The sequence below is a fragment of the Gorilla gorilla genome, chromosome 6 (genome assembly GCF_029281585.2).
Source record: "Gorilla gorilla gorilla isolate KB3781 chromosome 6, NHGRI_mGorGor1-v2.1_pri, whole genome shotgun sequence".
Lineage (NCBI taxonomy): Eukaryota > Metazoa > Chordata > Mammalia > Primates > Hominidae > Gorilla > Gorilla gorilla.
Genome location: NC_073230.2, coordinates 149244469 through 149267587, shown reverse-complemented (window position 1 = coordinate 149267587; position 23119 = coordinate 149244469). Strand labels below are relative to the sequence as shown.

The window sequence follows — 23119 nt, the reverse complement described above, 5'->3', positions numbered from 1 at the left end:
CCACTTCTGGCCATGTATTAAAATTCTTTAAGGTCTCTGGGTCATATATAAATTTCCACGTAGGATGTTGTTACCAGTTATGTCAAGATTTTTGTGGTTCAGACCCCTACTGTAACTCGTCTTTCATCAAGAATGAAAAAGCATACTAAGGATATTAAGTTCTCCTTACAATGTTACCTTAGTTTCTGTTCCAGCAGAGAGGCCTTTAATATGAATGCTTTCTCTTGGCTTGGCTTGGTTTGGAATGTGTTTATTCCCCTTAGATGCAGGCACTGAAGACTATTTATGAGATGAGAAAGGTTAGTAGGAAAACTAGATCTACTTGATTTGCCTTAGTTGACTCTTGTCCATTGTAGTTGATTCATCACTAAGTGTCCTAGATATGTTTTTGCTGTTATCTTTTATCCCAGGGTATGATCTTTTATTCCTGTATATATTCAATCTTCTGTAGGTTTCATTAGGCCCTAGAAAATATAGCTTTCCCTTCTGTACTTGCAATGGGAAATAAAACTGTCTGCTGGATTGGAGAGTTTCAGATGCTTATTCATTCATCTTTTAAAGATCCTATTTATTTCATTTATAATCCATTTGTCTTCTTCTTTTACTGACATTCCAAATGTCAGATTAAGATAGGGACATTTAGGAACTACATGAAAGGAAAAGTAAATGGGCATAATATATACATTTGTGATGAATGAAGACCTTTTTTCCTGTACAAGAGGATTATAGTTGCCTGAACCTAAATAATCAGGAATACTGTGTCCTTTTTCATTGAAAAAGGTATGGACATTTCAGAATAAATTCTTGAAAGAAAAAAATAATCAGTTCTATACTTTCCCCCTCACATTCATTTTCTATCCCTTTATGTTTGCAAAATTTATATTTAAACAGGCTCCAAGATGGTAGCCCAAGCGAATGTCTCCCTGATGTTCTTGGCATTCCTGCTTTGTGTCAATCAGTAAATATTGTGTGAGAATCCACTATGTAATCAGCTTTAGGTAGATCTGTGGGCAATGGGAAATTCTGAATTAAATATTACCCATGTCTTTAAGGAGCTTAAAGTCCAACGAAGCTTTCATAGGAAGTCACTTCCTATGAAAATTTGGTGTCGCACTAGCCATTATGCTAGCGTTTTAGATCAGTAGTTCCTCAGTGCCATTTCTCTGCTGAGATTGCTGCAAAAGAATCACCTGGGGAACTTGTTAAGAACAGAGGTTATTGTGGCCGGGCACAGTGGCTCACGCCTGTAATCCCAGCACTTTGGGAGGCTGAGGTGGGTGTATCACCTGAGGTCAAGAGTTCGAAACCAGCCTGGCCAACATGGTGAAACCCCATCTGTACTAAAAATACAAAAAATTAGCTGGGTGTGGTGGCTCATGCCTGTAATCCTAGCTACTCGGGAGGCTGAGGCAGGAGAATTGCTTGAACCTGGGAGGCGGAGGTTGCATTGAGCTGAGATTGTGCCATTGCACTCCAGCCTGGGCAACAAGAGTGGAACTTGTCTCAAAAAAACAAACAAACAAACAAAAAAAAACAGAGATTATTGGGCCACACTCATTAACTTTCCCTGTAGAGCAAAGGTGGGGCTCAGGAATGTGTTTTTCTTTTTAAAAATAAACAATGTACACTGCTGATTTCAGAAGGTATAGAGAAGGTTCTATGGTGAAAAGCAATTCTCCTCTTCTCCATTCTATATCCATTCAGTTTTCTTTTCCCTCTTCTCCATTCTATATCCATTCAGTTTTCTTTTCCCAGAGGCAACTGCTGTTACCAATTTCTTACATGCCCTTCCAGACATATACCTTGCATTTACAAACATAGGGATGGGGGGATCGCATACAAACTGTTATGCACTTGGCTTTTGTTGCTTTACAGCAAGCGTATCTTGGAGATCTTTCCATGTTCCTACTTACAGAGCTGCATCATTCTTTTGAAAGGCTGCCGTGTAGAAGCTTATAGAAGCTTGTAGGGGATTCTAATGCATACCCAGGTTTGGGAGCCACAGATAGACTGAGTGTTAAAGGGATTTAGAAAGTTTTCAGTGTGTTAATTCCTTATGTCTTGCATTTCATGAGGACCTGGACTCAGTAAACATTTCATTGTACTTCTAGGTACTAACAAGTTTTTGTATAATGTTTCTTCTTGTAGAATTCATCAGTCAAAAATAGTGACAGTAGTAGGGTGTATATATTTCTTTATTGATGAGCCCCTGTGTGGTGGTCAAAGCAGCTAGAAACAGGAAGGTTTTCCCATTTTCTGTCTCTGGGCTCAAGGTGCTTAGTGCTGTTTCACCTTTCCTTAGTGTTAAGGGAGGTGGGAATGGATAGAGAAGAAGACAGAAAGCAGGTAGTAAATTACACCATAAAACTTGCTCTGCCAAAGGAATCATTTTTCTCTACGTGACTTTCACTCTAATACCTATATTTAAGAGAGGCATATAAATATTCACATCTGTTGTAGAACTTCACATACATACTGTTATGTATATACACACTTCAGATATATATTACAGATAGCATACTTCTTGCCTTTGTTAACTTAAAAACATTGCCAAGCAAACCTTTATGAAATTGATACTATTTATCATCATGGCAAGTTTTTTCTTCCCTAAGATGATTTACAAAGTTCTTATCAAATTCTCACATCATATTCATTTTGGGATGACATTTATTTGCTGTATCACAGTTTATGAATAAAAGAATAGTCTTTATCTCCACAAAAATAGCAGATATACTGGGCACTGTTTGTATCCTAATTTCTTTAGTCTGTGTAGACATTCCTCATACCCAGCCAGGTAGGCAGAAAGTAGGCTGAGGAATAAGAGAGTATTAACTTGAGAATTTCACTGTCCTTTTCACCACAGGACAGTGAAAAGTTAATATAGTTAGCTTCTTGAATATTTCAGAAATGTAAAGCACCTCCTCCTTCTTTAGAACATTCTAATAAAAATTATTACCTTCATGAAATAATGATTTGTGCTTATTTGTAAGGATGCATTCACCATTTGCATTGCCAGTTACTCTGTGTCCAAGATGTCAGGCAGTAAAGAGCAAAATAACAAGCATTTATGTACTTGAAGCAAATAATGTATCACCATACAAATCATATTGATGTGTATATTTCACGTATTCATTGTGGGACAGATTTAATTAGAAGCTTGTCAACAGGATTTTTAGCTTTTTGGGGAGTATGTTTTGTACCACTGAGTGCACATCTTGGCTCTTCAACCTAATTTTCCTCTCATGTTGTTTGATCAATTCCTTTTTATACTGTCTTTCTCCCTTCACCCTTATTATCATAGATTCTTTTAATCAGCTGGTTGGAAATAACTCTGGAAGCCCTGGGACAGTTGGAAGCATGAGCCCTGCTGTTGGAGGTAGGAAAAGTGAACCATAAGTGAACCTTAAGAGATGATTGTGAACCAAAGGAATTTGGTTCAGAGTATGCATTTACTTCAGACCCCTTAAGCATATAGTATGCCACTAAACAGCTTTAATGTGTCCATTATATAATCTTCACAAAAGTGGAAACATGCCATATTCAATTTATGAAGAAACCGTTTAATTTTGTGAAAACAGTTTTATGTCAGCAAGAAAATAATAGAAGTTGGGTTTTTCTGAGCCACAAATTTGATCATACATTACCAGTTTGATTTTTCACTGGAAATAATTCATACAAATTATAAATTTTTACCTTAGCTGATATCTGGTAATAAAGTGATCTATCTCAGGGTTAAAACATTGTATAAAACTATTAACAATTTAAAAGTGAAAATGCCTATTGGCATCCTAGTATTTTTAGTAAGAATGTCAACTTATTAAGCCAATTAATAAGCCTTATTTTTACTGGCTAGCAACGTAAGATTTTTGGACAACAAAACCATTGTTCTACAGTTTCATTCTAAGCATTTTATGTATATTAATTTTCTTAAAAATCCTTTGAGGGGGTTACTGTTACTATTTCCCATCTTTACAGATGAGGAGACCAAAAAACAAAAAAACAAAACAAAACAAAAAAAACAGGTAAAGTAAGTTACCCGAAGTCATACAGCTTACTAAGCGGGGTAGCTGGGATTCTAACACAGGCAGACTGACTCTAGAGAGAGAGATTTTTCTCAACTCCACCATCTAAAATTAATTAAAAATGGAAAGCAAATTCTCTTTTTTTTTTTTTTCTTGAAGCATAGCCATTTGAGTGCCTGGTGTGTGCTCTGAAGAGACATTATTGAAGAAAAAAATACTAAGCCCAATCATAAAAGCCTAGTTCCTATTTGGGCTCAAACCTCATAGCTAATAAGCTGTTGATTAGGGCAGTGCTGGCTGACTGGAACCTGGTAGAGCCATGATAATAATATTAATAGCTGCTGTTTATGACTTAGTGTGTTTACTGTGCCATTGCTTACTATAGGCTTAGTCCCATGCTTTACATACTGACATACATTGTCCTGCTTAATCTCAGGGGAACGCCTGCTCCTCAGGCAGATTGAGAAACTTGCTCCAAGTCAAAACAAGTAGTGCTGGAAATCAAATCAAGTCTTTCTAATTCTGCAATCTATGCATCCCATTGAAGCCAGTTGATATGTGTTTATCCGGTGTCATGGAGGTAGTAGACTGAGGATACCTTGCCTCTCCTATAGCTGTCTCTAGACCTAAACTGACCCCAGAATCAAGATAGGAAAGGAAACATGCAGAGCAAGCTGTCAGCTATCCTCTGTATTCCCGGAGTTAATTTACCTCAAAGGCCACTCCCCATCCTCCTTTGTTAGTGTGGGACTTTAGGGGTACACAATGACTCAGTCCTCTGATTATGTCAACATGTCACAGTGAAGAAAATGAGTAGTTAGGTGCTTTGGATGAGAAGGTGAATTTCTGATACACAGGTGAAAACTTGAAGCAAAATTTCCGATGTATAAATCTCATTACCACAGCCTTCTACTGTCTAAGGAAAGATGAAAGTTGTACTTTACATGTTGAAAGATCTTTCCGTTTTTACCAGCTGTTAAGAATTTTAAGAAAATTCTTTAAAAAATTCAAACCGAATAGAATTTTAAAAAACTTTGCCACAATATATTGGTTTTCAAGTAAGTTTGCAGCACAGTTAATAGTCAACAAAAATTTACTGTGATCATCTTGTACTTGGTATTGAGAGAGAAATCTTAAAGAGCTCAGTTCAGGGAATAGGATATAAAAATTGCTCAGTATTAAACAATGTTAGGCCATAAATCAGTGGAAATGTGTTTTTTTTTTTTCCTACCCTTTTGGTAGGAAATGTGTATCAGTAAAATGTTGAAGGACTTTCTGTGGTGTGATCAAGTAAAGTATCATCACGGAGGAGGAATTTGGGGCTTTGAAGACTAGGTAGTGTAAGATTGTTCAGTGAAGAATGGAGAGAGTGTCTGAAGCAAGAGGAATATCTAATGAAGTCCACTGACAGTAAGATCTGAAAGAATTTGGCCACCCACTCTTCTAACACCAAGAGTAGAGAATATAAATGAGAGTATTATCCGAGAGGGAAAGAGAGAATGTTTGGCTGATCCTAGGGAATTTCGGTTAGTCATTAATTCAATTCAGTTCTCATCAAGTGTCAGAAAAAAATGCCAGCTAAGCAACAATTTCAGAAGATTAAGACAATGGAAAGTGCTAAAGTTGTCACTGCCCCACTCACCAAATGGCAGTGAGGCTGTTCTATAGATGGAAGCTATTCAGCAAAGGTCAGATTGTCACCCTGTAGGAAAACACCTCCCTTGTGCCCTCACACACAAAGTGGTCTAATAAGCTAAACATTTTGCTGTTAGCAAAAAGTGTCACGGTCTATATATGAAGGAAAGTTTTACAAGAGAAGTGAGTGGAAGAGACTAAAGAAGGTTATGTGCCAGGTTTGAAAGTGATCCTTAGAAAATTTGCCTTCAGAGTTGTGCGCTTTGTGTGTCCTACTGCATTTGCTCTTAACATATCTGTTATAGCTATCATGATTCTAGCAATTTTTTAGTAGGGAGGCAGTGAGTGAAGGATGGAGTGGGTGATAAAGAGAGTAGGGAGAAGTTATGCCTCCCTCTGAGAGAGAAACGGAAGTGTAGGCAGTAATTCCTTTTGGTTCCTTTCAAAGACCTGAGATAATTCTTGGTTTAGGAATGTTAACTTTTTGTGTTTAATTTTATTTTTTAAAATTGTATTTTGTATGGTTAATTTAAATGGACTGTTTTTCAGATGTACTAATTTACCAGATTTCATGTTTTTATTGATATATCAAATTTACTGTTGTGTTGAATTTCAAAATAAATGTAGCTATAAATGTTTTACCGGTTGATTAGAACTGGCCCAAACCTGAAGCCTTCACTGACATTTCATAAAACAGATTATATGGGGTGAGGTGGGATGACAAGTAGACACTAGAGAGAGGAACTCATACATCATTGAAGATTAATAGTCATGTTCAGCCCAAGGTGTTCTTAACTAATTGAAATGTCCCTTTCTCCCCTTTTTTCCCTAACCCTCATGGGAGTCATTCTGATTTATGTATCTTAGATGTTCATGGAGAGTTTATGATATGCTGGTTTAGGTTTTTCAGGACACATCTAACATTTTTTTCTCTAATTCTTTTGGTGTCACAATCACTTCTTAGAAGTGAGGAATGTGGCCATGGTCAAAGTGAGACAAGACAAACTAGGGGCTTCTATAGAAAAAGTGCCAACTTGGCATCTGTTAACATTGAGTTTCTGTTTTGGTGGGAGTATAGCACCTATTTCTTTTGACACTTAATGAACCTTGCATTTAAAATCAGGGAAGTTTGGTTTTGAACTTGTTTTATTGAATGCAGAGATAGCTCTCATGCATCTTTTCACTTACCTGCAGTGATCTTTTTGTTGCCCTTTAGCCACACACTGTTTCCACACTTGGATCTTATCACTGTTATAGATGATGCTACCTCGGAAATGTCAGATTCTGAACATTCTACTCTTTGGACATAATCTCGCCTCCTTATAGGTCAGTTGCTCAAGGCCTTCCACGGACTCAGTGCTGGGAGCCATTAAGACCCCTCAGATCATCTCACCATTTTCTCACTACCTTCCGTCTTCACATCTTTTTTGACCACTTACATTTCACGGGTCATCCTTTAATTCCCTTGTAAATATCAGGAACTCCTTTTCTGGTCTTTACCTACAAAAACCCCAACTCTGGATGAATCCAATTTCCTGCTCTGGGTCTGCACCACATGGGTGAACATTGTTGAAAAAAAATCACGTAAATACATAGGAATGGTTTTGTATTAGGCTGTTTAAATGGTTTTGTAGTAGGCTGTTTTTGCATCATTATAAAGAAATACCTGAGGCTGAGTCACTTATAGAGAAGAGGTTTAATTGACTCATGGTTCTATGGCTGTATAGGAAGCGTGGTGCCAGCATCTGCTCCTGGTGAGGCCTCAGGAAGCTTTCAATCATGGCAGAAGGCGAAGGGGGAGTAGGTGCTCTCATGGTGAGAAGAGGTGCAAGGGAGTGGGAGGGAGGTGCTATACATTTTTAAACCAGATCTCATGAGAACTCACTGACCATCCCTAGGACAGCACAAGACATTCCTGAGGGATCTGCCCCTATGACCCAAACAATTCACACTGGGCTCCACCTCCAACATTGTGGATTACATTTCAGCATGAGGGGGTGTGGGTGTGTGTGTGTGTGTGTGTGTGTGTGTCTGTGTGTCTGTGTGTGTCTGTGTGTCTGTGTGTGTGTGTGTGTGGTGGGGACAGACATCCAAACTGTATCAGGTTTGGAATTCATTGTCTGTCTGGAACCTCAGGTGGATTTGGACTCTCAACACTAGCTAGCAATGTTATTGTGTTTCTTAGTCTTTCGTTCTACAGATCACCGCTTTTATATTTTCTTTCCTCATACCTCTCTACCTTTTTCCATACTCAGCTGAGTGTCTCACACTAAACTTAGCTGAGAAAAATAGAAGCCCTTAGACTGTAGTATGAAGACCAGTTTATCTACTTTTTCTTTTGTCCCGTGTGCTTTTGGTGTCAGATCTCAAAAACCATATTCTGATCCAAACCCTTGAAGACTTACTCATGCTTTATTTCAAGAGTTTATAGTGTTAGCTCTTACCTTTAGGTATATCATCCGTCTGAGTTAATTTTTGTATATGGTGTGTGGTAGAGGTCCAAACACATTCTTTTGCATATGTATGTTGTCTCATACTATTTGTAGAACAGACTCTTCTTTCCCCTTTGAATGATCTTGGCACTCTTGCCAAAAATCGATTGGCCACAAATGTAAGAGTTTATTTCTGGACTCTCAGTTCTATTCGGTGTGTCTATCCTTATGCCAGTACCACAGTCTTGATTACCATAGCTTTGTTAAGTAAGTTTGAAGTCGGGAAGTGTGAATGCTCCATCCAGTGATTCTTAACCTTTTCTTTGGGTTACAGGAACCTTTTTGAGTTTCTTATAAGAAACTATGGACCAAGGGAATTGTATGTAAAGATATATACAATTTTGTATAACATTTATTTATTGAATTGGAAATTTATAGTCTTTCAGTTAAAAAGTAAGTTTTTAAACAATTAGCATATTCACCTTTTGCTTTCTATGGGAAAAGTGATGTAAATCCAAATTGGACAAATAAAGTAAACTTATGTTCTACTCAAAAGCAAAGTGTAATAGCTTGATTTAGTTATGTGGATTCAGTATTCAAGCAGCAATGTCATGTTATTTGTTGACATCTTTTGGTTTTGACCTTTTGGGATTGCAGCAAGCTCTACTCAAACTCTCAAAGACTTTACAGTAGCAAGTGTACTAGAGTTCTCTCAGGTGAGAGTAGGCTTGTTTTTGCATATCCGGAGGTCTCTGATTTATTGCTTTTGATATTTTGTTGTAGTTATTAGATTAATACATTTCAAGATTTTTGTTTACCTAATTTTTTACATGGTTGTGGGTAGAATTTTAATTGTGAAATTTAGTATTTTAATTGTGTATTGTGTTGTGTATTTTTAGTATTTTAATTGTGGAATAATAGAGGAAATGTGTCTAAAACATAAATCTACAGTTTAATCAATAATTATAAAATATACACCCATGTAATAATTGTCTAGAACCCCAGGACACCACCTGCCATCCTTTTCAGATGACAGTACTCAGAGGAAACCATTGTCCTTTCAAGATCCATCTCTTCCTTGTTTTTTTAAGATAGTTTTATTATCCCTAAACAGTATACTTCAGCTTTCCCTAGTTTTGAATTTTCTGCATACATAGAATATATCATATGTACTCTTTTAAAAGTCTTTTTTTTTTTTTTTTTTTGAGATGGGGTCTTGCTCTGTCACCCAGGCTGGAGTGCAGTGGCACCATCTCGGCTCACTGCAAGCTCCGCCTCCCAAGTTCATGCCGTTCTCCTGCCTCAGCCTCCGAGTAGCGGGGACTACAGGCGCCCACCACCACGCCCGGCTAATTTTTTGTATTTTTAGTAGAGATGGGGTTTCACCGTGTTAGCCAGGGTGGTCTCGATCTCCTGACCTCGTGATCCGCCCGCCTTGATTAACTTGTAGATTTCATTCATTTATTGTATGAGTTTTTTTTTTAATTTTCATTACCATATAGAGTTCTGTTATGAGAATATAATGTATCCATTGTACTATTTATAGACTTCACAAATAATGATTCTATAAGCGGTTCTGTATAGGTAGGTATCCTGGTGCACATGTGCCTGAGTTTCTTTAAGGTGTGTTTACCTAAAAGAGGATTTGCTTGGTCATTGAGTAATCATAGAATATATGATTCTTCAGTTTTAGTGCAAAATTGTTTTCCACAATGGCTGTATCAGACTATCAATTTAAAGTTCCTATTGCTCTACATCATCTTCAACACATGGTATCATCAGGCTTTTTAGTTTTAGCTGGTCTGTTGGGTATGTTGTGGTATTTATTGTGCTTTTAACTTATATTTCCCCCAGTTACTTATGAGGTTGTACACATTTTTATGTGTGATTCAGCCACTTAGAGTTCCTTTTATGATGTGCCTATCCGAGTATTTTGTTCATTTTTCTATTGTTTTTTTTTTTTGTATTGATTTATAGGAGTTCAGTATATTCTGGGTATAATTCCTTTGGTGGCCACCTGTATTGTAATGTCTTCTGCTACTCTGGCTTATCATTTCACTCTTTATAGTTTAATGAATAGGAGTTTATTTTAATATGGCTGAAGTTATCAGTTTTCCCCCTTATGGACAGTGCTTTTTGTGTTTTGATTAAGACAATCCTTCCTGTCATAAAGTCATAAAGATATTTTCTATATTATGTTATACAACCTTTGTACTTTGTGTTTTATGTGTGTTTAGGTTTATCATCTACTTTGGAATAAATTTTTATGAGATAGCAAAATAATTTTATTTTGCTTCCTTTAAAAAGATATATAAATATCTTTTTTATATATAAATATATATTATATATAAATACCATTTATGGATATATAAAATATCAAGCCTATTTTATATAAGTATATTTTACATAAATATCTTATGTATGTGTTTCTTTTTATCTTAACAAAGATATATATCTTTTTTTTTTTTTTTTTTTTGAGACAGAGTCTCACTGTATCACCCAGGCTGGAGTGCAATGGCGTGATTTCGGTTCACTGCAACCTCCACGTCCTGGGTTCAAGCGATTCTCCTGGCTCAGCCTCCCAAGTAGCTGGGATTACAGACACGCGCCAACATGCCTGGCTAATTTTTGTATTTTTAGTAGAGGTGGGGTTTTGCCATGTTTGCCAGACTGGTCTCAAACTCCTGACCTCAAGTGATCCGCCCACCTCGGCCTCCCAGAGTGCTGGGATTACAGACATAAGCCACCCCACTAGGCCAATATATCTTTTTTAAAATAAAAAGATACATATATGTAAGATATTGATATAGAGGCTATATAAAAAGTGTCCAGGACCTTGTATTGAAAAGTTTATTCTTGCCGTGTGCTCTTCCGTGCCTCCTGTTACACATGAGTGCACACATATACATGGATCTGGTTTTGGGCACTGGCATCTGTTTCATATTGCCTTGATTCCTAGAGCTTTAAAATAAGTCTTGATACTTGGTAGAGTTTTAGGGTGGGGGGGGGTTGTTTTGTTTTTGTTTTTGTTTTTGTTTTCTGTGAATGCTTTTGAGTATTCTTGGCCCTGTACATTTCCATATTAATTTTAGAACCAGCTTGTCAGGTTCCACCGATCTTGATTGGAATTAAATTGAATCTATAAATCACTTTGAGGAGAATTAATTAATATCTTTACATTATTGAACCTCAAACCCATGGTCGTGATGTATATCTCCCTTTATTTAGGTTTTCTTTAAAGTCTCTCAATAATATTTTATACTTTTCCCTAAAGAAGCTTCACATAGTTTTTGTTAAATTTATTCCAGTGTACTTGACATTTTTACGCAGTTGTACATGGTATGTTATTTCACTTTTTAGCTTTATATTGTTGGTTTATGGAACTAGGATTTTTTAATATACTAATATTTAGCAATCTTTTTCTTGATTCTTATGATTTCTCTATAGATTCTTTTGCATTTTCTGGATGTGTAACCATAGCACTTGCAGATGACAGCTTTTTTTCCTAATTCCTATGCCTTTTAATTCTTTTCCTTATTTTACTGTACCAGTTTGATCCTCCAGCACAGTGTTCACCAGAACACTGAATAGTATTCAGTAGTAATAGCAGGTATTCTTGCTATTTTTTTTTTTTTTTTTTTTTTTGAGATGAAGTCTCACTCTGTTGCCTACTGCAACCTCTGCCGCCTGGGTTCAAGCAATTCTCCTGCCTCAGCCTCCCAAGTGGCTGGGATTACAGGCACCGGCCATCGTGCCCAGCTAATTTTTGTATTTTTAGTAGAGACGGGGTTTCACCATGTTGGCCAGACTGATCTCGTGATCCACCCGCCTCGGTCTCCCAAAGTGCTGGGATTACGGGTGTGAACCAGCACACCCAGCTGCTGTGTTCTTAATCTCAGAGTGACTGGTTTCATGTTATTTGCATAGGATGTTTTAGAAGTATCCTTTTCCAGATTATGGAAGTATCCTCTAAGCTTGCTAAGAGGTTTTGTTATTTACTTTTTAATCATACATAAATGTTGAATTTTATCACATACTTGTCCTGAATCTTCTTAAATGGTCATATGATATTTTTCTTTTAATCTAATAATGTGGTAAGTTTCACTGATTTAAGATTTTTAGTGTTAAAAACCACCTTGTATTCCTGGGATAGACCCAACTTGATATTTGCATCTTTACTCATAAATGAGGGTGACTTATAACTCTTTCCAAGTTTTGGTACCAAGGTTATGCTGTCATTAAATGAGTTAGGGAGCAAATCCTTTTTTCCTACTCTCTGGAGTAAATTTGATATAATATTAGATTTATTTATTCCTTGAATATTTGACAGAACTTGCATGTGAGGTCGTCTGGGCCTGGAGTCTTCTTTGTGGGTCAATTTTTAAAATTACTAAGTGATCGTTCAGGACTATTCAGGCACTCTATTTCCTCATGACTCAGGTTTGCCCATATCTAATATTTTAAATCTCTTAGCATAAAATTGTTCATAATATCCTCGTTTATATCTAATGTCTTTAGGATCATTCCTAAAATGGGGCTATGCCTTTTCTCTTTTATCTTGGCCTTGCTAGAGGTTTGCCAGCTTTGTTAATCTTTTCAAAGAATCAGTTTTTGTCTTCAATGCTGTATTATGTGTTTTCTATGTCATTGATTTCTGCTGTTTATTTTTCCTTTTATCTGTTTTTAAGGTTTTTTTTGTCTATTCTTTTTGTAACTTCTTGAGGTAGATACATAGCTCATTAATTTCAGCCTCTTTTTTTCTAGCAAATGCATTTAAAGCTATATGTTTCTGTTTACAAGTGCTTCATCCCACAAATTTTGTCGTATTGTATTATCATTGTTCACATTTTAATATGATTTGTCTTTTGATTCATTTTATTGACATTTAATAACAGGTGACATTTACATAATGGTTGAGGATTTTATGGCTTATAATTGCAGTATTTCTGATGTCTCTACTGCTGCTAAGAGAGGATTACTTTGAGTATAGTATATTCTCCCTCACACTCACTTAGCAAGTTTGTAGAGAACAGAATAAAATTTATCTTTATATGTGTTTCTGTGCTCTACAAAAATGTGTTGGTGAGGTGGTTGTACGTTTCTCAGCTAAATTCCAACCACTGTATTATAGTTAAGCGAAGATTTTCAACTTACTTACATACTGATTTTGGTTTTCTTTGTCTTAGCTGTGTTGGAGTAGAAGAACATCATGCTGTTGACATTGACCTGTATCACTGTCCCAACTGTGCAGTTTTACATGGTTCCTCCTTGAGTAAGTACTAGATGCTTAAATAAAAATGGACATTTCAGAAAAACTGACATTTCAAATTTACATGTACGTGGTAATACTTTAATGATACTCGGAGGAGTTATATTACACCCTTCGAGAACTGTAGGGAAAGACTTTGCTCATGGTATTTAGGATGTAGTTTTTGTTTCATTAAGTCAGAAGATTAAGGGGGGAAATGTACTGTCAGTCTTAATTGCCAGTGCAGAGTCCCCACACTCAACTACATAGTTTGATATCTTTCAATTTGAGAAGTGTGGTAAAGTAAAATTTTTCTGTTTCTGGAAACTGATTTCACTTGTTTTGCTCTCTTCACAAATAGAAGATCTTTAGTAGTATTTTGGGAGAGTATACAGAGTAAGACTTTAATGCAATCATATGCCTTATATTTTAAGGAGAAAATGAGAGCATTGATAAGCTAAAATATTACTTATATTTTCTGAATTTGGTTGCTATATTGAGTATGGCCTGGAGTCCTGCCCAGCCATCCTCTCTGCCTGAAACCCCTTCCTGAGATCTGAGGAAGTAGAGATACAAGGACACACCAGACCAGGTTTCTGACCACACTCTTCTTCCTAAGAAGGGAGAGCAAAGCCAGGGAAGCCTCAGGCATCTTTTGGAGTGGACCAACATCACACCTAAAATGATATCTATTTTCAGCTTTTTACAGATGCTTCAGAATCTTTTACAGGTGCTTCAGAAGAATACATTGAAATGTTGTTATTGTGCAAATGTGAGAAAAAGGCTTGGATTATGTTATAAATTTTTTTTTTTTTTTTAATTTGAGACAGAGTCTTGCTCTGTCACCCGTGCTGGAGTGTAGTGGTGCTATCATAGCTCACTGCAGCCTTGACCTCCTGGGCTTAAGTGATCCTCCTGCCTCAACCTCTGGAGTAGCTGGGACCACAGGCATGCTTCACTACACCCAGTTAATTTTTTGATATTTTGTAAAGACAAGGTCTCACTTTGTTGCCCAGGCTGGTCTCGAACTCTGCCTCAGACTCCCAAAAGTGCTGTGATTTCAGGCATGAACCACCACACCTGGCCTGTAATAACTATTTGTTTTGACATTTTAGGCTGCAGACTAGCATTTTTATATTCACAAAATTAAAGGGAAAATTATAGACTTTGTCATTTTAAAACCTTTGCCTGAATGTACCTTGATATACACACTTGGGTTGGTTTTAGGTAACTTATATGACCTCTTTATTTTACATGCAGCTTTTTTCCTAGTACTTTTTTCCAATAGAGTAGACATTTTGTTCTGTTATATTTTTTCGAAAGAGACTTACTGGCAACTGACTGGTCATTTGTTTTGTTAGAAATATTAGTAATTTTTCTAATATCTTTGTAAGATACTTAAAAATTTAAGCTACCTGCATACATTAAAATATTTCCTTTTAAAATAGAGGCTATTCCTTTTGTTAAGTATATAGCATAAAACTTGAGGTTAGCAAATTGGGGGAACTGTTACATGTGTAATTGACTAGTTTATTGTCATAAATGTTTTTAAATGATTTTTCTCTGGCTAGCACTGAGTATATGATATATAACTTGAAATAATTGTTGACTGGGAGTAACTCTTGGAGAAAGTAAATAAATAATATGATGTTATCTCAAGGGAGACTTAACTAAAATTTATAGCAGTTTTAGTTTAGAATTTAAGTATACAGTCCCAAAATGAAATAATTTGAATTTAACTTCTATGAAATACTAAGTAAGTTACTATGAGGCAGAATAATGTGATACACTTCATTTTTTTTCTATATGATTTAATTTTTTAAAAAACATGTTATACTCACTAAATTGATTACACAATCCATAATGGATCACGACTTCACTTTGAGTAATTATGCTTTGGAGAGAAGCTTGCCTATGCTTCTCATCCCTGAAGAACGTAAGACCAGGCATTGACTATCTTCTGGTCAGACGTCCAACTCTGTGTACTTACAGGGAAAACGCCCAAGATCCAGTCATCTGTTCTATCTTGATTTAAGGCTCACCGTCCCTACTCCTCACCTTCTATCCCCAACTTGGTTAATCCCTTTTGATCCCTTTCCCTCTGCTATTAAGCTTCTCTTTTTTTTTTTTTTTTTTAATTTATTTTTTATTTTTTGAGACGGAGTCTTGTGCTGTCGCCCAGGCTGGAGTGCAGTGGCACAGTCTTGGCTCACTGCAACCTCCGCCTCACAGGTTCAAGCAATTCTCCTGCCTCAGCCTCCTGAGTAGCTGGGATTACGGTTGTGTGCCACCACACCTGGCTAATTTTTGTATTTTTAGTAGAGACAGAGTTTCACCATGTTGGCCAGGCTGGTCTCGCCTCGGCCTCTCAAAGTGCTGAGATTACAGGCGTGAGCCACTGCGCCTGGCCTCTTAGGCCTGTCTTACTTGCTACCTGGGTTTCCTGTTGGTTTCAGAGATTCCCTAGGAGTCCTTATTATTGATACCATTTAGCCAGTATAATAACTACTTCATATGGTGAATTTAGACTTTACCCTCTTACTGGGAATTAAGAACTCTATTTGAGGGCAGGTATCAAAAAACAGCCCACAAATAACTTAAATATGTATTCTCTGTCTTCTTTGGGCACATGCAATCCAAACACAAAATTTTCTCCTTTCCCTTTAACCATTACTAAAATATTCCTTCACTGACCTCCTTCCTTTAAGAAATTCAGTCAGCTGTTACACAGTGGCTGATTTTATGGTTAGCATGTTGGCCCAACAGGACAATTGTATCCTTCTGTTAACCTCCTCCAAGTCAGCACATTTAAAAGGAAATGATAGTGATCGGCAGCTTATTACATGGTAGGCACTATAGTAGGTAAGTAAGTACTTAACCTATGTTATCTTCTTTGATATTTATAACAACTCCATGTGAGAAATGAGAAAAATGATCTAGCTAGCCCTTTTATGTAGCTATTTGGCAGAGCTGGAGTTTAAACCCCTAGCAGTCTAATTCCAAAGCTGATGCACTTCACTGATAAATCTCTTCTGCAAAAATGAAAATTAACTACTGGGGTTGCTGAGGTAGGAGGATTGCTTGAGCCCAGGAGCTTGAGGCTGCAGTGAACTGTGATTGCGCCACTGTACTCCAGCCTGGGTGACAGAGGGAGACCATGTCTTAAAAAAGAAATAAAACTTAAAAATGCAGTATCATACTTTACCTATCAAATGGGCTGCCTTTTTTTTTTCTTTTCTTTTAAGTACTGATGCCCATTGTTAACCCAGGGGTATGAAATACGCTTCTTATATAATACTAGTAAGGAAAGTAAGTTACTAGTACCACTTTTTTGGAGGCAGTTTTGTAATATGTAGCAATTATCTTAAAAATGTTGATCTTTCTTCTAGCATTTCTTAGAATTTATTCTGAGGAATTAATCAGGGAAACATTAACATATACAAACATGAATTTCAACTTTGAAGAAAGATTCAGAATGAACTAAGTGCTTAAGAATCAAAAAATGATTATAATATGGTACATCTACATCTTAAAATTGTAGTCTGTTTTAAATATTTAATAAGAAGAAAATGCTCATTATATAATAAGAAAGATAAGCAGGATAAACATTGTGATCCCAATTGAAGATAAAATGGAGTTATGGGCTGGGCGCAGTGGCTCACACCTGTAATCCCAGCACTTTGGGAGGCCAAGGTGGGCGGATCACAAGGTCAGGAGATCGAGACCATCCTGGCCAACACGGTGAAACCCCATCTCTACTAAAATACAAAAAATTAGCCGAATGTGGTGGCACACCCCTGTAGTCCCAGCTACTCAGGAGGCTGAGGCAGGGGAATTGCTGGAACCTGGGAGGCGGAGGTTGCAATGAGCCGAGATCATGCCACTGCACTCCAGCCTGGCAACAGGGCAAGACTCTGTCTCAAAAAAAAAAAAAAAAAAAAAATGGAGTTATGTATCTATATATAGTAGAAAAAATCTGGAATGAAATACACTCAAATTTAGGAGTGATTTTAAATGAGAAAAAATAACATGCAAAGGATGTTTTAATGGAATTTCCTAGGAAGTTTGCTTTGTGATTCTAAATTTTTGTGAGTTTTTTTTTTTTTTAATGGGACTTACGCTCTTCCATATTGAAGATTTGGCTGCCATAAGTTACTTGGGAATCTTGTTTTAGACTCTTAGATAGTTGAATAAGCCTGATTTCCACCTCTGTTAGTTATTGTGACTTCTTATCGACACGAGGACCCAATGTTGTTGTATTACTATGATCTTTGTAAGGTGGAAAAGGTTTAAAATAACTTGGAATCATAAAGTTGTTTTCCCCAAAACATATTGTGAAAATGTTCAAACATATAGGAAAAATTGGAAGAATTTTACAGCAAGCACCTATAAGCCTTATCATCTAGATTCTACTATTAACATTTTCATTACATGCTCTAACACATATCTATCCATGTAACTATTCTACTGTCTACCCATCTTATTTTTTTGGATGCATTTCTAAATAAATTGCAGATATCAGTACATTTTCCAGAATCATAGAGGTTTTAGGCTTAAGAGTAATTTTCAAGCTTAAAAAAAAAAAGATTTAAAACAGAAATTGTACATTGATACAACACACAAGAGCTGTAGGTAGTGCCACTCTGCTGGAAAGAGGAATGAGGTCCAGAGATCATTCCTTGGCTTTTTCTCCATCTCCCCTTTGTGAAGGGTTCTTCCACACAGTTTGAAAATTAACAGTTTAATCCACCCCTTCATTCCTACATTGAGGAGTCTGGATCCATAGGTGTTAAGTGACCTGCCCAAGATTGCAGAGAAAGCTATTGGCTGAACTAGGAATCAAATCCAAATCTTCTGATTTCGATTGCTGTGACTACTCAAGGTCATAGCCTTCCAGAGCTGTAGAATTACAGGGTCTTAGCATTGGAATAAATGATGAAGTTATTTATTTTGTCATCCTACCCGTCTTTCTTTAATTATGACTCAGTCACCTGCTCTTCTTTATGTCAGTGTAACTGTGCTTATTTAGGGAGTAAGTCTTCACATGAAAGAGGAAAGAATGATGCTATTAGAATAGATGTCTAATGTGAGATAAAAGGCCCTGTCCTGAGAAGACGATTTGGATTATCTGGATAATCATATTAGGACCTAATGTTCTGATGAAAATCATAATTGTATATAATATGGAAATTGTATAGTATCTATAAGTGTGGACATTATAAAAGGCTCCATCTGCTGATTTGAATTCGTTGCTTTAATTTTATATGTTTTGAAATAAAAAGTAGGTTTTAAAAATCCACAGTTAATTGTCTGTAATTGCAGCATTACATTAAGCAAAATTCTCAGGCCTGGAAATGCATTAAAAACTTGAGTGTTTTTAATGTACTTACAATTGTTATTTCTGATTATGTCGGATATAATGATTAGAAAGCACATAGTATCACCAGTTACCAAAATCATTTTTTTTTTAATCTTTTAAAAATCCAGTGAAAAAAAGGAGGAACTGGCACAGGCATGACTACACAGAAATTGATGATGGTTCCAAACCAGTGCAAGCTGGAACTAGAACTTTCATTAAGGAATTACGCTCTCGAGTCTTCCCAAGGTATGGAAACTTACTCTGATAAAAGAAAATGTAAGAATATAAGAATGTCGTCTCATAGAGTGACATTATATAAAGGCAATGTTTTCAAACTTAAGCTGCAACCCATTATTGTCCTCAGCCAGCTTTTCACATTTTTTCTTCCTTAATGAAATAGAAAAGTATCAGTACATTCCAAGAAATAGCAGTAAGTAAGTATATTTTCATGGAACTTTTGTTACATCTATGTGCACACTGGGTCACCCTGTAAAAACATTTAAGTGTGGGCCACAGTCCAAAAAGTTTGAAATACACTAATCTGAGGGAGTTGTTCCCAGTACTTGGTTCCTTATGATATGCAGCTGCTACCTGTTTTGTTTCTTTTGCCTCACCTTCTCTTGTTTTCCCAACTCTGCTTTTTCTCCATTGCTTTTATATGCATCTCTGCCCTACATCCACCAGAAGCACACACAACCACTGCAGGGGTGGGCTTTTTGATTTTTTAAAAAATAATGGAATATATTTGAGTTGTCTGGCACAAAGAGAGTGGAAAGCATTATAAAGCATTTAATCATGCTAATTTAGATCATTTCCTACTCACTGCCTGACATCTATTTCAAGTGATAATGCTTAATAGGCTTTTACACAAGATCATAGTCAGGCTTGTTAAAGAGGGGAAGCACAATTTAAATTTAAATCACAGTATCACATGCAGCTTATTATGGAATTATTTCAGATCCTGAAACGATAAAACCCCTGCTATTTCTCCTCAGTCTTTAAAATTCCTCTCTAGCCCCCTGCCCCTCAATCCTTACGCAGAAACATATAATGATAAGTATCTACCGTTGGCTCCCTCAGGTCTGTTGAAAGACAGAAAGAACACATATTTAAAATGTAGTGTTTCCACGTGATTTTTGTGGTGTTAAATACCCTATTCGCAAATATTCTTTTTTATCAGTTTCCAAGTTGTAGGATAAATGTTTGCGTGTTTTCTTTTTTATTGGCTCATGCTTGATTGGTTTGGCACCTAGGCCCAAAGTTTTCAGTCTGCTTCTGGTGGTGGGCCTAAGAGAGGTTTGTGAGCTCCCTATAATGGTATGTATAATTTAGTGTCAGTTGGGAGTGTCCATTTCTCAGGGAGAGGAGCTATAGCTTTCTTTTTTTTTCTAAATAGGTTTCTGACACAAAAATGTAGTGTTAAAAACACTGGCCTAATAATTTATGTGACTTTACTGCCAGTGACCACAAATGAGAACGGGTATAGAGATGATCACAAATGTCCAAAATGTAATTACCATTAGTTCAGGGTCTTTGGGTTTTAATGCCATAAAGCTTTACATCATTTCAAACCATAGTAGAATAGCAGTAATTATTAAATTACACATGCTTGATATGATTAACACAGAAGTGTGTAAAATAAAGTGAATGAATTATCTTTCCCCTCCCCTATTTTAAGACTTAGTGTAAGTTTTTTGAGACCCTTTTCTACATAAAAACATTAAAACATTTATGTATATGGATGTATGGATATATATAATATTCTTAAAATGGGGTTATGTTATGCATAGTGTTGTACAATTTGCCTTTTTTGCTCTATTATGTTTCATAGATATCCTTCCATATGTATGCATAGATTTGCCTCACTCCCTAAATGCTGTGAGGTATGTAGTAATCTATAGGTACCATAATTTGCTTAACCGTCCCCATATATGTTTAGTTTGTCTCCAAATTTTCCTCTTGCAAAAAATGTACCTATATTTTAAACACTTGTCATTATGTATGTTTGATCAAAAGGGGAAATAAAACACCAAACATGTGAGATCAGGGAATACAAGTGATTTAAAATTCTCCCTTAGACTGAAGTTGAAGGAATTATTTAATCCTCAGAGGTTGGGGGAAGGAGGGACAATTGTGGATGCTTATTGGGGAAACTAAGAGGTAATACAGAGCTCCAGTTCAGTAGATGAGTCAAATGAAGAAGAACAAGATTATCTAGGAAAGGACTCTCAGTTTTCTTAGGCCTTAGGCTTGCCCTTGCCTTACTGAGAGGATGGGAAGATCAGAACCCAGTAATTCAGAGAACCAGCATCTCCTGTCTTCTTGCTACCTAGGCAGCAGATGACATCAGATAGTTAAGATCTGATTGTATAAGTGGAGACTATTGTGTTTTAACCTTTAAGGCAAGTGTCGCACTTAATTTTGAATGTGTAGCAGCTGTAGAGCAATTGGGAGATAAAAACTGGAATGCCCCATTGGAAGAGATCTGGTGGGCAAAGGGACAAACTCCACTTATGTTAATGTAATGCCTGTAACGTGTTGATCATCAGAGAGGGCAACTGGAGATCCAACCATTCTTGGCTTAAAGTTACTACCTAGTATTAAGACTTACTAGGCCTGGCGTGGTGGCTCACGCCTGTAATCCCAGCACTTTGGGAGGCCGAGGTGGGTGGATCATGAGGTCGGGAGATCAAGACCATCCTGGCTAACACGGTGAAACCCTGCCTCTACTAAAAAAAACAAAAACAAAAACAAAAAAATTAGCCAGGAATGGTGGCGGGCACCTGTAGTCCCAGCTACTTGGGAGGCTGAGGCAGGAGAATGGCCTGAACCCAGGAGGCGGAGCTTGCAGTGAGCTGAGATCACGCCACTGCACTCCAGCCTGGGCGACAGAGCGAGACTCCGTCTCAAAAAAAAAAAAGACTTATTAAATACTGGTTGTAACGGGTCATTTAAATCAGTAGTTGTCAATGGGAGCATTTTGGACACTTGTCTCAGTGGGTGGGGACCAGGGATGCTAGTCATCTTTCAGTATGCAGAACAAGAATTAATTGTTCTATGTTCCATTAGACTTTAGATAGTTGTGTAGAATTTTATAGTCAGATAAAATCTGACTCGTTTTTGTTTTTTATTTTTTATTTATTTATTTTTGAGATGGAGTTTTGCTCTTGTCACTCAGGCTGGAGTGCAATGGTGAGATCTCGGCTCACTGCAACCTCCGTCTCCCAGGTTCAAGCGATTCTCCTGCCTCAGCCTCCCAAGTAGCTGGGATTACAGATGCCCTCCACCACACCCAGCTAATTTTTGTATTTTTAGTAGAGACGAGGTTTCACCATGTTGGTCAGGGTGGTCTCAAACTCCTGACCTCAGGTGATCCACTCACCTCAGCCTCCCAAAGTGCTGGGAATTACAGACATGAGCCACCGTGCCTGGCCTGACTAGTTTTTATTCTAATGCACATTCTACCTTTTGCTCTCCCAAATTTCTACGCATCCTGTATCAAGTGGCTTCTGGTGTTTCTACTTAACTTAAATCTAACCATTCATTACAACTAGTTGTAAGCATCGTATTATTTTATGATGTCTTCTAGTGTAGTTTACATACTAAAATGCAGGTTGAGTATCCCTTATCCAAAATGCTAAGGAACAGAAGTGTTTCAGAAATGATTTCAGATTTTTTTTTTCTTTTGGAATATTTGCATTATACTTAGCAGCTGAGCATCCCTAATCGGAAAATCTGAAATGCTCCAGTGACCTCTTCAATTCTCAAAACATTTTGGATTTTGGAGCATTTTAGAGTTTGTATTTTTGGATTAGGGATACTCAACTTGTACGTATTTTACTATAAACTAGGTTGGTTTTTTCTTTTTGCATTTAGACCAGTTTATATATATTTCTAATTATATGTATTGAATTGTGTATATTACATTATCTATAAATTTTAGTTTAGGATAGCAAAAGGAGATTTACAAAACATTTGTCATTAAAAGAATGAGAAATGATAGGTTAAGAACCACTGATATAGATAATCCAGTATATGAATTAACCCATCACTACCGTATTTTTTTAAAACTGACCTTACCAATAAAAATGACATTTTAATTCTTATGTTTTTCCTTAGTGCCGATGAAATAATTATAAAGATGCATGGCAGCCAGCTGACACAAAGATATCTGGAGAAACATGGATTTGATGTCCCTATTATGGTCCCAAAATTAGATGATCTAGGACTCAGGCTCCCTTCACCTACATTTTCTGTGATGGATGTGGAACATTATGTAGGTACGAACTTTATTTCTTTAAGTACCTGGGAAAACATGGTAAAAGTAAAAATGATAGTCCTGGTAATATTAACGGTTAAATGAAGAAATGTCAATTTAGTTTTCTGCTCAGAAAAGTGAGGCTCAGTATCATCTATATTGAAA

The 23119-nt window shown here is 36.7% G+C and overlaps 1 protein-coding gene across 2 annotated transcripts in view; it reads left to right on the top strand.

Moving 5' to 3' along the window:
* Nucleotides 1–23119, top strand: part of KDM7A (lysine demethylase 7A) — a 96061-nt gene that overhangs the window by 24996 nt on the left and 47946 nt on the right. For both annotated transcript variants that reach the window (XM_031013292.3, XM_063708806.1), the window contains exons 2-4: nucleotides 13276–13361; nucleotides 18825–18942; nucleotides 22816–22976. In XM_031013292.3, coding sequence (XP_030869152.1) covers nucleotides 13276–13361; nucleotides 18825–18942; nucleotides 22816–22976 — 365 coding nt within the window. The remainder of the gene's footprint in view (nucleotides 1–13275; nucleotides 13362–18824; nucleotides 18943–22815; nucleotides 22977–23119) is intronic.